Source organism: Temnothorax americanus, unplaced genomic scaffold, assembly GCF_048541705.1.
Source record: "Temnothorax americanus isolate GAGA-0224 unplaced genomic scaffold, ASM4854170v1 Scaffold151, whole genome shotgun sequence".
In the NCBI taxonomy this organism is placed as follows: domain Eukaryota; kingdom Metazoa; phylum Arthropoda; class Insecta; order Hymenoptera; family Formicidae; genus Temnothorax; species Temnothorax americanus.
Genome location: NW_027509288.1, coordinates 170,282 through 185,808, shown reverse-complemented (window position 1 = coordinate 185,808; position 15,527 = coordinate 170,282). Strand labels below are relative to the sequence as shown.

Here is a 15,527-nt window from a genome sequence, read left to right as displayed (position 1 = left end):
AAACTATCTGTTTTAATCTTTAAATTGATCACAAATAATGAATGTAAGAAATAACTGAACTCGAGTACTACCTTTGGATATGTGAAGTATATCCAAAACACAAAAATGCTATTATTGATATAAACAATGATTAATCGCACTTTATTCGATATATTCGGAGTTTGTATTAATAACATAGGTAAACAGATTTTCCCTCATTCTTTTTATTTCATATTAGCTGTGTAGTTGAAATTTTATATATATACTAGCTGGTTACCCGGGCTTCGCACCGGAGAACATATGTAATAAGACACGCAATTAGTATCTCTCTCTCTCTCTCTCTCTCTCTCTCTCTTTCTCTCTCTCTCTTTTTCTCTCTTTAAAATGCTGTAAATTGAAAAATACTACTTTCAATTAAACCGATTTCCAAAAAGATACCGGTTTTCAAAAAAATCGGTAACGAAAAAATATACAGTTTATAGCACTCCCCGGCAAATTCTACCCCTGTTTTTATATACAATTCTTTAAAATTCGATTAATTATTTCCCGAAAAATTCGTCAAACTTCTGATACCAGTTTCCAAAAAGATCGGTAACGAAAAATTATATACTTTATAGCACTCCCCAGGAAATTCAACCCCTACTTTATGTACAATTCTTTGAGATTCGGTCATTTGGAACCGGTTTTCAAAAAGATCGGTAACAAAAAATAGTACACTTTATAGCACTCCCCGGGAAATTCTACCTCTACTTCATGTATAATTCTTTGAGATTCAATCAATTATTTCCCGAAAAATTGGAAACATTAAAAAAAACCGGTTTCCAGAAAGATCGGTAACAAAAATTATACACATCATGGCGCTCCCCGTAAAATTCTACCCTTACTTCATATACAATTCTTTAAGATTCGGTCAATTAATTCCCGAAAAATTGAAAAAATTTCCGTACCGGTTTCCAAAAAGATCGGTAACGGAAAATTATACACTTTATAGAACTCCCCGGAAAATTCTACCCCTGTTTCATACTTAATTCTTTGAGATTCGGTGAATTATTTCCCGAAAATTTGAAAAAATTAGAAACACCGGTTTCCAGAAAATCGGTAACGAAAAACTATACACATTATAACACTCCCCTGAAAATTCTACCCCTGTTTCATATACTTATACACATATAATTCTTTGAGATTCGGTCGATTATTTCCCGAAAAATTGAAGAAATTAAAAAAACCGGTTTTCAGAAAATCGGTAACAAAAAACTATACACCCTATAGCACTACCCGGGAAATTCTACCCCTATTTCATGTACCCTTGATAAAAATTCGGTCCACTAACGAATGAGTAGTTCGCGGACAGACGGACGGACGGACGGATGGACAGACAAACAGTCGCGTTTTATATAATAGTAATATATATATATATATATATATATATACATATAGATATATTTGTTTTTTGCAAGTTTGTACATTATAAAAATAGTTAATATTGAAGAAATACTAAACATTAATTTTTATGTATTAATGTTCTTTGAATTTTGTGATCTGAGTTTATATCGATCTAATGTTCTTCGATTACGCAGTATTAAACTGATTCTTAGCGGTATACCGGCTTCTTTTAGTATTTGAATTCGCTTACGCAGTGTTTCAGTATTAAAGTAAAAAACTCTTGGATGTGTTATTATGTCGTTACCCGTTATACCATTTTGTCGCAGTACATCGATCAATTCAATTACTTTTTTAAACTTTACTCGTAAGATAGACGGATGTTTTGTAATTACTTCTTCAAGGAGCTTTTTGTCCACATCTAATTGATCGAGTAAGAAATTTTTAACACTTCCGTGTTCTTGCAACAGTTTCCGCCGTAGGTTACTCATCTCTATATGGCTGTATACAAAATAAAAAGTCAATAATTGAATTACTTTTATATTATACACTAAGTTTCTATATATTTATTGTTTTTATAATTTCTACATACTGTTCAAACACTCGCTCAGCTTGTGTTAACACCGCAAGATTTGGAAGAAGACCTTCCTTCTTTAACATTTCAATTCGATTCTGCACAGTTTCTATATTGAAATAGAAGACTCGTGCATGCCGTAATATTTCATCGCTAGTAATTCCATTCTGATGTAGTATATTGATTAACTGATCCAATTTCGCTATATTTACCCGAAAAACACCTGGCACTTTCTTAGCAGCCGAATTGAGTGTTTCTTCGTCAACTTTCAATTTATTTTGCAAATATTCGCTAACATTTTCACATTGTTGCATTAAGCTACGTTCTACCTTATTCTTTTGAATGGCCCTATACGTGAACAAATAATATTTTGTACTCTATTTTTAAATACTCCATTTATTTTGCATAACAGTATGTCCATGCAAATTTTTTAAATTTTATTTAAATAAAAGAATAAATAAATACGAAAAGAGATAGGAATATCATAACAAAATATAATGGAAAATTATAAATAAGAATTTTTTATATCTTATTTTATTATCAAATCTACCTTGATATAACTTTAAGCGGACATCGTATAGCCCACGTTTTTATCTTTAACTGTCCTGTATCTTTATACAACTCGCATCTGTGACGTATATGATTTTCGCTATATCGAAGTACCCATACATCTTTTAGTATATCGTTATTGCTTACATTATATTCTGCAAAAGCAAAGAGATTACTTAAAATTAGTCTTTTTTACAGATATTTTATTAATTTCAAATATATATGCTTATTATTTAATCACACATTAACTTACCATGCAATATGTTCAACTTCTTATCTATAGAGGAAACTGGAATTTTCATTAAGAATGAATTCAGTACTGTTACTTCACATAACCGTTGTATGCTGCACTGGAAAGAGATACAATTTTATAGCATATATTATAACATAAAACATAATATATTATTATCCAACAAATTCTATTTTAATTGAAGTTTTTTCCCACAAACGACCAAACTTCTACCTTCTATATTTTAAGAAATGTTAGTTTTCTTACAAGGAAGAATTATCTTCTATAGAATGTCTCAAAAACAATTTACAACATATTATTTACTAAGAATATTATGTAATTTGTATATAATCATAATTGACAACCCAATATCTCTTATATTAGTTTTATTTGTACCTGTAATTTATGAGAAAGATATTCCATTCTGTTATATGTATAAGAATCCATATCCTGTTGAGTATAAAGTACATAATTTGCTAATTCCTCCTGAGTCAAGCATAGCCATGGTACAAGCTGATTATTGTCCATATTAAGAACTTTGAGACAATCAAGCTTATCAATGAGTTTATTGTTTTCATGCGCCAGCAACCAGACATTGTTTATGACAGTACTTTTTTGCACCCCAGCCTCTATCAGATTGTAATAATTATTTAGAATATTCGCTCTGGATCTCTTTCTTAGCTGCGGATAGTCCTCGACAATTTTGTTAATTTCCATTCTTGATATACCAAGAATCTCCACGAGGGTATTCTTCAAGATCCGTTGAACAGGTTTGTAGTTCATGAGATATTCATCGTAGTTCGATATCTTGCAGGTGTGATCCACTATGTCCACATGCTTGCAGAACATTCTACTTTGCGCAACAGACTTGATGAAGAGCGAATTCACATAACATGACAAAGCCGGTTTCAAAACCTGTGGCTGGTGAGGCTGAGGTTTCAGCAAAAGACTCATTCGTTGCATCAGTTGCCTAGCCATAATCTTCTGTCTTAAAATACTTTGTGTACTTCGTCTGTATCGTGAGATGCCCTTTCATTGAATATTTTTTGTAGAAAATGTTACAGAACGTTTACTGTCGCATTTGTTAATCTTAATACTTTTGTTAATCATAATTTTTTGTTATGCACTCATAACCTATGCATATCGAAGAAACGGAGTATCTCGCTCTTTTTAGAAATATTAGGTAAATCTGAAGGAGAGCTCCCTCCTCACCGATTTCGCTGAATTTAGGCTCAATCGATAAATATTACAGTGAATCATGCGTAACATGTATTCGCATTTAGACAGATTGATACAGTTCGTAATTTAGCAATTAATTTAATTTGCGCATACCACATGCAACTATCTGCTGTTACTTCCCATCACTTCCCATATCATCTCACAATTCACATCCAAATCGAAAATATATATCGAGAGTATCGAGACCAATCAAGATATTCGAAGAAGAATACCGATACACTATTTCCAACATCTGTTAACCTCTTAACCGACGGTTAATTTTTCGGAGCACTACTGTGCTATGGCACTTGGCACTATGGCTGACGGCCGTGATGCTACAAATGCTTTGAAGCGTCACGTTCTTCTTTTTTGATTAATAGCACCCGCCTCTTGTCAGTGGCGATACGGCCAAGTTCTCTAGGTATTTAAAAGCCATTGCACGACAAAGTTTAGTCATAATCGTAAGGCCGTAAGAAAATAGACCAATCACAGTCGATTATTCTCCTTAAGCTCGAAGAATAATCGAGTGTGATTGGTCTATTTTCTTATGCCCGGTGTCCACGATGCAAGAACTTGGTCCAAGTTTTGGTTTAAGCCAATGAAACTGCTGCTTTTCTGTAAGAGCTGCAAGTTGATTGGCTTAAACCAAAACTTGGACCAAGTTCTTGCATTGTGGACACCGGGCATTACGGCCTTACGATTAAGACTAAAAATTTGTTACGTGCAATAGCCTTAAGGCCATTAACACGTAATGCTAGGTCTACAATGCGAGTCGTAAAGTCGTGAATCGTAAGAATTGACCAATCACAGTCGATTATTCTTCTCAAATTCGATTGTGTCAATTCTTACGACTCACGACTTTACGACTCGCATTGTAGACCTAGCATAACAAAGTTTCACAGAAACCAGCCCAAGGAAGGAAGGAAGAAACGCGGTCACGCAGACTAGGAAGAAACGCGGCCACGCAGACCAAACCGACAGGAGGCAGAATCATTCTCAAGCAAACAACAGTACAAACACTGACACATTCACAGTTGTATATAGTGTAAATATATATCAATCGTTAAATGCAAATCTGTGTCATCTTCCTTGCTACCCCTTTGCGATTCACAATCTTTGGGCCAACTCCTACTCACGCACCAGTAGCTGAAAAAGTTAGAATAAGCATAGCTGACTAAGGTAAAATACCGCTCGGCAAAAGTAACAAGCGCCCATAATAGTATACAACAATTTATTGATAGAGAAAATTACGAGATGTATATATAGATAAATGCATGACATTGTCATTTTCATTTTTTATTAATTTTGTAATTCTTTATTTTAAATTCTAAGACACCTATTCTGTAAATGTTAACGACATCATTTCGTGCATTGCGCAGGTATGTAATAGAAGTTTATTCAATATTAAGACATCAGATACAGCATTGTGCATTTGCATTTCATTCACTAAATCAGCACCAAGTAAATCATAAAAGCAAGTGATTCTTGATTAAACTTTTTTTTCTTTTTTTTCGAGCTGAAAGGTTTTCTCGAAATATTTCAAGAGTATCAGCAAATTCTTTTACAATCTCTTGAAATTCTTCGAAAAGACCAAATTTCTTCATATGTCGAATAATTATTGAAGCATCAAATCTGTTAGAAACACGATTACATAGTATTTATATTAATTATAAGTTAAAAATTAATAGTTAAAATATACCTGAATCCGTTATGTGCAACCAGAATTATATTGCTTTTTTGTAAACGTAAATAATCAAGAAATTTTGAAAAAGCCATGCCAGGGGGGAGAATGTCAAGGCGATTTTCATGCAAAAACATTTCACCATTCGTCACTCGCAATCCAGTTACTATAGATGCCTGATGGGACATAACTTTTGACGGAACAATATATGCATTGAAGATATTATTTTCACCAGAGCAAGCAGCAATCTAAAACGTAGCAAAAACTGTAATTTCAAATTCAACCTATAGCTAAGAATTGCTTTTTGCCACAACCTGAACAATTTCTGATAATTTAGACATTCTAGTAGTTTCGATGTCAAAAAGTATCACATTGCAATTATTGAAATCAATGGATGACTTCTTTTTATCTATAAAAATATTATGTATATTTTTAATAGAGTTATTTACTAACATTAAAAGAAAATATAGTAAAATTATTTTAAATAATAAAAGAAAACAATGAATTACCGAGTATTTCTGAAAATAAGATATAGTATTAAAACCACAATTTGATTGATACGTGATACCTTCTCGGTTTTCTGTAGCAGTATAGCTTTACTAAATCAACGTTGTTTTGCAAAAAGTATTCTTCGCTTTATTTCGATAGTCTTGAGGTGTTTTAATTTGCGCTCGTGAATCAGATCTTTTGCCGTACGGAATTTTTTAGTTTCGTGATTGGGTGAAAGCAAAAAAGCTTTTTCGTTAACTTTTAAAATATTTGAGATCCGAGGTTCTTTTGGCAGACGGCTGTAGCCACCCTCCAGTGCAATGATTCTGATGCAGCGTATAGTGACGATTCTTAGGATGCTTACTGGCGACAATATTATTAAATGATTCATTTCCTTGACTGAATGCACAAGGCGCTATACAGTTATTTTGACGGAATATTAAACTATAATATTTAGAATCCTGTTGTTCGGTTATTGGCTTTTGTTTTAACTAAGACATACGAGCTTTATCTATTTATATATTTTTTAATTTATACAGATTAAAATTATTGCAATATTAAAAAAACAAATTTTTTACATTATCTCATGACGAAAGAGACCACCACCTGCTCGCGTTTTCCGTTGAGCAACAATAATATGTACGTAATCTATTCGTAAAAGTAAAATACACAGAACTGTGATTGCAAAAAATTGTCCTTTAATTTTACTATATGTATTTTACAAGACATTTACTACGTTTACGCGAGCGTAACTTTTGTAGTAACTTTTACGATATATCACTCGTATACGCGGAGTAAATTATCGTAAGTTACTACAAAATTCCGTTTACGCGAAGGAAAATCTTGTTTACGCGAAGGAATTATCGTAAGTTACTACAGAAGTAACGCTCGCGTAAACGTAGTAATAGTAACTTGTGCCAATGTCAAATAATTAATTAAATAAAATTGCTTAAAGTTTCCATGTGCGTAATCTATCGAGCCGGTAGAAGCAATTTTTTAATAGTAAACGTGAACGAGCGAGTATAAGACGATCGGCAGAATGCTGAAGGTCTCAAGTTCGAGTCCTGGTTTTTTTCTAACTCTTTTTGCATTTTTATTTTTTTAGGCAAATGAGTTGTTATGTAATACATATAAACTAGAAAAATTATTTGACAATCATTAAAATTATTCGCATATTTTCTAAGAATTTTAAGAAAGTTAACGATTTGCTCATAAAAAAATAAGAAATTATTTTCAAATTACAAAATAATTTTTTTATTATTATTATATAATAATAATAGTATTGTTCATTAATCCTCGGTCTCGACTTCATATACATATATATATATATATATATATATATCTTTATGGTTTGACACATACTAGGACCAACTATAAGTAACATATACATAAGTATACATTGATATACGTCAACATCTTAATGAACATTTTGTAATTATTTTTCATATGTATAAGCTATAAACAAAGATATATCAAAATTTAGTCCTTTTTTATGCTTTGTTATTTATCGGTACCACTAAAAAATGCATTAAAAACTGATTATACATGATATACATAACTCAAAATGCAGTATACATAGTTTTGTGATACTCATATACATTGTATTTCGTAATTAATTGTGGTTTGTATACATTATATTAAACATTACATCAAAAAAAGGAAGTTTCTTTTGTATGGTAATTTAATGGGACCGTAAAAATTCTAGTTTACTTCTTTAAACTGTGGATACGTAACGTAAAGAAATTACAAGTGAATTGCATTCCAAGATTTCTCTATGTGCTAAAGATATTGTTAAAATTATTTGTAAAATTCTACAATTCTTCTAAAAATTGTACAAGAAGAAAGTCGTCAAATGTATATTAGGATATTTGAAGAGCTTGTTGTTATAATGGGCTAACCCAAAGTTTGTGAAAACGGAGAAAATGAACTCTAAAGATACATTAAGAAGATAGACTAGATGATAGCATATATTCTAATAGGTACCGGTTATTGGTACACTACAAATCCAAGTGTGTTATTTTTTCTGTCTAAAAATGACATATGAGACAGAAGTTCCTCTTTTATGTGTTTCTTTACATATTAAATTACGTCATTTAATACATTTAATCGTGTTGGATTAATTTTTTGTTTCGTATTTAGATGTATTTTTGACATATAATTTTAGACATAGTATTTGTAGTTATTAGATATGGAGATTAAAATAACACAATGCTCATATATTTATTGTTTTAATATATTTATGAATCCTCTTGTTTCCAAGCATAGATATAAACATTTGAAACGTTGTCTTCGATAATATTTAATTAGCCTATGAGGAGCTGGTGAATGTTTTAATTTACATAATAAAAATAATATGCCAATAAAACTTATAAATTTTGTTAAAAATTATTTAAAAATAACAGTGTAATCTGCCGGTTCTGCTTTTTGTCGTTACATCGAAGATATCGGACCCCATATTTGACGTTACGTTGATTGATAAAAATGCTTTACTTTTTTATACATGCTATACAAATATATATTTGTAAATCCTAGAGCTTCTGCAAAGGTATAGAATATATAAAAAAAAGCAAAACATTTTCATCAATCACATAATATCAAATATAGGATCCGACTTCTTTGATGTAACGACGAAAAGCAGATTCGGCAGATTAAACTATGGTTATTAGATAATTTTTAATAAAATGTATAAGATTCATTGGTATATCATTTTTATTATGTAAATTAAATTACAACATCCATCAGCTCTTTGTAGGCTAATTAAATATTATCGAAGACAACGTTTCAAATGATTATTTACGCTAAGAAGATAGAATTCACAAATATAATAAAACAATGAACAAGTAATCATTGTATTATTTTAATCTCCATATCTGAATACTACAAATACTACGTTTAAAAGTATATGTGAGAATACATCATAAATACGGATGTAAGAAATTAATTCAAAATTTTCCATCAACGGCGTAACGTCATATATGGGGTCCAATTTCTTCGATGTAATGACAAAAATCAGGACCGGCCAATTAAACTATTACTATTATTAAATCTTGCCAAGATTTATGCGGTTCACATACATGAGCATACAGTTCTCATTATATAAATTAAAGAGTTTATCCTTTGGTCGTAGGCTAGTTAAAAATTTGAAGATAAGATTTTAAAAATTTGCACGAAAAATGTTGACTCCGCAAATTCTTAACTAGCCTACGGACAGTCAATGAACGCTTCAGTTTATATAATGAGAACGATACGTTCATGAGACGCATAAATCTTGGTCAAATTTAATAAAAATAATAATTCAATTAGTCGGTCCTGATTTTTGTCACTACATCGAAGAAATTGGATCCTATATATGACGTTATGTCGTTGATGAAAATTTTTGAATTAGTTTCTTACATCCGTATTTATGATATATTCTCACATATACATTTAGACATAGTATTTGTACTATTCAGATATGGAGATTAAAATAATACAATGCTTATATGTTCATTGTTTTATTATATTTGTGAATTCTAGCTTCCAAGCATAGATAAATCATTTGAAACGTTGTATTCGATAACATTTAATTAGCCTATGAGAAGCTGATGAATGCTTTAATTTACATATAAAAAATAATATGCCAATAAAACTTATAAATTTTGTTAAAAATCATTTAAAAATAATAGTGTAATTTGCCGGTTCTGCTTTTTATCGTTACATCGAAGATATCGGACCCCACATTTAACGTTACGTGATTGATAAAAATGCTTTGCTTTTTAATATATGCTATACAAATATATATTTGTGAATCCTAGCTTCTGCAAAGGTATAGCATATATAAAAAAAAGCAAAACATTTTCATCAATCACATAATATCAACTATAGTATCCGATTTCTTGGATGTAACGACGAAAAGCAGATTCAGCAGATTAAACTATGTGGTTATTAGATAATTTTTAATAAAATGTATAAGTTTCATTGGCATATCATTTTTATTATGTAAATTAAAGCATTCATTAGCTTCGTAGGCTAATTAAATATTATTGAAGTTAACGATTCAAATGATTATCTACGCTTGGAAGTTAGAATTCACAAATATAATAAAACAATGAACATATAAGCATTGTATTATTTTAATCTCCATATCTGAATAGTACAAATACTATGTCTAAAAGTATATGTGAGAATACATCATAAATACGGATGTAAGAAATTAATTCAAAATTTTCCATCAACGACGTAACGTCATATATGGGGTCCGATTTCTTCGATGTAATGACAAAAATCAGGACCGGCCAATTAAATTATTGCTTTTATTAAATTTGACCGAGATTTATGCGTCTCATGAACGAATCGTTCTCATTATATGAATTGAAGCGTTCATTGTCTATTCGTAGGCTAGTTAAAAATTTGCAGTCAACATTTTTCATGTAAATTTTTAAAATCTTATCTTCAAATTTTTAACTAGCCTACCACCGGATAATGAACTCTTTAATTTATATAATGAAAACAATATGCTCATATGTGTAAACCACATAAATCTTGGCAAGATTTAAAATAGTAATAGTTTAATTGCCCGGTACTGATTTTTGTTATTCGGAGAAATTGGACCCCATATATGACGTTACGTCGTTGATGGAAATTTTTGAATTAATATTCTTGCTTTCGTATTTATGATATATTCTGACATATACTTTTAGACAAAGTATATGTAGTATTTTTAGATATGGAAATTGAAATAATACAATTCTCATATATTCATTATTTTATTATATTTGTAAATTCTAGCTTCCAAGCGCGTAGATAATTCTTTGAAACATTGGGCGCGTTCAGCAGACACAACTGTTGAGTTTGTCTTATTGGTCACGTTCAGCAAACCAAGCCGCTGAGTAGCAGTCGAACGTGATTGGCTCTTACTTTTAGAACCAACCAATCAACACTTTGCGTTGATTAGTTGGTTCTAAAAGTAAGAGCCAATCACGTTCGACTGCTACTGAGCGGCTTGGTCTGCCGAACGCGTCTAATGTTCTCTCTCTTTCTCTGTTAAATTAGGCGGTCCTACTATTTACCATTGCACCGATATAATCAGTTCTCGCATGTAATGATACATCTTAAAGTAAAAGTTTTGATTTATCTGTAGTCTTTTAATATTTCGCGGACAAACATTTTTACGTGTGAATCTCTAAATAATGCACCAAATAAAATATTGCCAGTAATTGACAATACAGATGAAATCAATCAACAAATAGTTTAATTGGGCGATCCTACTATTTACAAATTGCAATGAGGAAAGTTCTTAAATGTAATGATGACACTGAGAAAAAAATTTTCTGCATTTTAATAAATATTAGTTTGCCTACAACTGTTACTCTATTTATTAAAATAAAAAAATTTTTCCTTTTTATTTTAGTATGCTTTTCTCTCAGTAAATACACGTGTACTAATGTAAAAAAGGAAAATTTTCTTTATTTTAGTAAATGGGGTCACAATTGTATGCAAACCAATATTTACTAAAATGCAGAACATTTCTTTTCTCACAATCAGTGTATGTCGTACAGTAAAGGTTTGATTTGGCTGTAATCTGTCAGTATTTCGTGGGCCAACATTTTCGTGTGTTAATTCCTAAATAATGCACCGAGTAGAATATTGCAAGTTCTCAAATAATAACCAAACGTATTGATGAAATTAATTAAGAAATAGTTAAACTGGGCGGTCCTGCTATTTACCATTGCACCGAAGAAATCGGTCCTCGCATGTAACAATACGTCCTAGAGTAAAAGTTTTGATTTGGCTGTAGTCTGTCCGTATTTCGTGGGCCAACATATTCGTGTGTTAATCCTTAAATAATGCACCAAGTAAAATATCGCAAGTTCTCAAGCAACTGAACGTACAGATAAAATTAATTGAGAAATATTTAAACTGAGCGGTCCTGCTATTTACCATTGCACCGAAGAAATCGGTCCTCGCATGTAACAATACGTCCTAGAGTAAAAGTTTTGATTTGGCTGCAGTTTGCCCGTATTTCGTGGGCCAACATCTTCGTGTGTTAATCCTTAAATAATGCACCGAGTAGAATATTGCAAGTTTTCAAATAATAACCGAACGTATAGATGAAATTAATTAAGAAATAGTTAAACTAGGCGGTTCTGCTATTTACCATTGCACCGAAAAAATCGGTCCTCGCATGTAACAATACGTCCTAGAGTAAAAATTTTTATTTGGCTGTAGTTTGCCCGTATTTCGTGGGCCAACATTTTTGTGTGTTAATCCCTAAATAATGCACCGAGTAAAATATTGCAAGTTCTCAGATAATAACCAAACGTATAGATGAAATTAATTAAGAAATAGTTAAACTAGGCGGTCCTGTTATTTACCATTGCACCGAAGAAATCGGTCCTCGCATATAACAATACGTCCTAGAGTAAGAATTTTAATTTGCCTGTAGTCTGTCCGTATTTCGTGGGCCAATATTTTCGTGTGTTAAACCTTAAATAATGCACCAAGTAAAATATCGCAAGTTCTCGAGCAACTGAACGTACAGATGAAATTAATTGAGAAATATTTAAACTGAGCGGTCCTGCTATTTACCATTGCACCGAGGAAATCGGTCCTTGCATATAACAATACGTCCTAGAGTAAAAATTTTGATTTGGCTGTAGTTTGCCCGTATTTCATGGACCAACATTTTCGTGTGTTATTCCTTAAATAATGCACCGAGTAGATAATTGCAAGTTCTCAAATAATAACCGAACGTACAGATGAAATTAATTAAGAAATAGTTAAACTAGGCGGTCCTGTTTATCATTTTACCGAGGAAATCCGTCCTCGTATGTAACGATACGTCGTAGATTTGGCTGTAAGTTTTTGGTATTTCGCGGTGCATCGCGAAATATAAAAAACTTACAGAGCCAAATCAAAATTTATACTCTACGATCTATCGTTACATGCGAGGACCGATTTCCTCGGTGCAATGATAAATAGCAGGACCGCGCAGTTTAAACATTTCCTAATTAATTTTATCTGTATGTTCGGTTACTTACAATATTTTACTCGGTGCATTATTTAAAGATTGAAACCGAATAAGTAACATTTACTATACCAATCAATAACTAACCTAATTAAGACTTTAATCGACTATACTGGCAACGATTATAATTGTCGTGTCACCTCGTTTCGACCATGGATTCTGCTCCTTCTAAAATTGATGCAATTGAGATGCTTATATTATAAGCATCCTATCTGAATAAATAAATTTAGGATGCTTATAATATATGCATCTAAATTACGTCTATTTTACAAGATCCAGAATTCATAGTCGAAACGGGGTGACGATTTGTCATGACGATTATAATCGTTGCCACGATTATGATCATTGCCATAGTATAGTCGATTAAAGTCTTAATAATTTAAGGATTAACTCGCGAAAATGTTGCATCGCGAAATATCAAGAACTTAGCCAGCCAAATCAAAATTTTTACTCTATATACGACGTATCGTTACATACAAGGACCAATTTCCTCGGTGCAATGGTAAATAGCAGGACCGCCCAGTTTAAATATTTTCTAAATATTTTCTAATTAATTTTATCTGCACGTACGGTTACTTGCAATATTTTATTCGGTGCATTATTTAAGGATTAACTCGCGAAATTATTGCACCGCGAAATACCAAAAATTAACAGCCAAATCAAAATTGTACTCTACGACGTATCGTTACATGTGAGGACTGATTTCCTCGGTGCAATGGTAAATAGCAGGACCGCCCAGTTTAAATATTTCCCATTAATTTCATCTGTACGTACGGTTACTTACTTGCAATATTCTACTCGGTGCATTATTTAAGGTTTAACTCGCGACAATGTTGCACTGCAAAATACCAAAAACTTACAGCCAAATCAAAATGTACACTCTACGACGTATGTAACGATACGTCCTAGAATAAGTTTTGATTTGGCTGTAATCTGTCGGTATTTTGTGGGCCAACATCGTGTGTTAATCCTTAAATAATGCACCGAGTAGAATATTGCAAGTTCTCAAATAATAACCGAACGTATAGATGAAATTAATTAAAAAATAGTTAAACTGGGCGGTCCTGCTATTTATCATTGCACCGATAAATACGCTCCTCGCATGTAACGATACGTCGTGTAACGATACGAGTATAACTTTTGATTTGGCTGTAATCTCTTGGTATCTCGCAGTCCATCATTTTCGCTTTTTAATCCCTAAATTATGTGTTGTATAAAATATTGCTTATGCGAAGTATACGTAAAATTTGTCGAAGAATAATTTAATTGGTCGGTCCTGCTATTATCCATTATATCGTGGAAATTGGTCCTCGCATGTGACGATACGTCTAGTAAAAGTTTTTTTTCAGTTATAATTTTTACTTATGTTTTCATTATTTTCGTGAGTTTTTTCTTAAATAATGCACTAAATATAATATTTGAAAATTTCAAGTAACCGAACATGAAATTATTCGAAAAGTATAACTGGTCTGAGTCCTGTTATTTGCTATTATATCAATGAAATCAGTGAAGAAAACTTTTTTCTGCAATGTATCATCGTAGAAGATTGTATGGAAATCAATTTCTTTACTGTAACAACAAAAAGTAGGACCTCGTAACATTTTAATTGTTTAGTTTATTTATTGATGTTAATTATTTAAATTCTAATTTTAATTAAATTGATTAATTTAAATTTATAATTACAACTTTATGAAGCAACGCAGTAACAATGATTTAATTATTTTTAACATAATTTTTAGTAAAAGATAGCGTTTTAGAAAGCACACTGTACATTTAGTAGCTTGATGTATATTTCTTTTTAAATAGTAAAATATTGGTAGATGTTCTTTATTATGAATAAATAATTCATTATGTGCTAAATATACATAAATAAGTATATAAACAGCTTGATTGGACTCTCTAAACATTATGGATTTTATATATAAAAAAGAATACGCTCGAAGAATGATGTTACAACTTAATTCAGTAAAATTGTTCAGATAAGAAGGTCCCAGTATTTTACATTGCATGTATCTAATTACCGGTACCGGTCCTTATAATTCACAATGGTTAGGAAAGAAACATGGTCCTACTTTGTTACGTTACATATCTTTGTATAAACTAGTACCGGGCCTGATAAGTTACCCTTCATATAGAAAATTACTGGGTCGGACCCAGCATGTGCCAAAAGTCCTGGTATGTGTTATTGCACCTCCGAAATGGTCCCGACATTATACAAACCATAAAGATATATATATATATATATATATATATATATATATATATATATATATATATATATATATATATATATATATATATATATACAGGGTGCCCCACAATTGTTGGTACTTTTTTCATATTTAGATAGAGCGAGCCAAACTGAGTCGAAAAGTCATGTACCATTTTACAATTTTCGCAATAGTTGACGAGTTATTAATGA

General features: G+C 31.4%; 1 protein-coding gene and 1 long non-coding RNA gene across 2 annotated transcripts; both read right to left on the bottom strand.

The window, feature by feature from the left end:
• Positions 1-337: 337 nt before the first annotated feature.
• On the bottom strand, positions 338-4,279 carry LOC143895309 (transcription termination factor, mitochondrial-like). The gene is made up of 5 exons (XM_077402353.1): positions 3,108-4,279; positions 2,736-2,832; positions 2,484-2,637; positions 1,952-2,281; positions 338-1,860 (listed from the first exon to the last, which is right to left on the bottom strand). Exons 1-5 carry the CDS (start codon positions 3,687-3,689, stop codon positions 1,488-1,490), a joined length of 1,536 nt encoding a protein of 511 aa, XP_077258479.1. The 5' UTR covers positions 3,690-4,279; the 3' UTR covers positions 338-1,487.
• A 3,935-nt stretch (positions 4,280-8,214) lies between these two features.
• LOC143895312 (uncharacterized) lies at positions 8,215-14,523 on the bottom strand. Its single transcript, XR_013256274.1, has 2 exons — positions 12,019-14,523; positions 8,215-11,916 (listed from the first exon to the last, which is right to left on the bottom strand). It is a non-coding gene; the product is annotated as an uncharacterized LOC143895312 (long non-coding RNA).
• Between the last annotated feature and the right edge of the window lie 1,004 nt (positions 14,524-15,527).

What these genes read in the sequence shown, in the direction of transcription:
- LOC143895309 (XM_077402353.1), bottom strand. Translation starts at nt 3,689, where the DNA reads ATGGCTAGGCAACTGATGCAACGAATGAGTCTTTTGCTGAAACCTCAG. An exon ending in ATCTTTCTCATAAATTACAG is followed by an intron (nt 2,833 to 3,107) that starts GTACAAATAAAA and finishes ATCTCTTTCCAG; the next exon opens with TGCAGCATACAACGGTTATG. An exon ending in GCTGAGCGAGTGTTTGAACA is followed by an intron (nt 1,861 to 1,951) that starts GTATGTAGAAAT and finishes TTTTGTATACAG; the next exon opens with CCATATAGAGATGAGTAACC.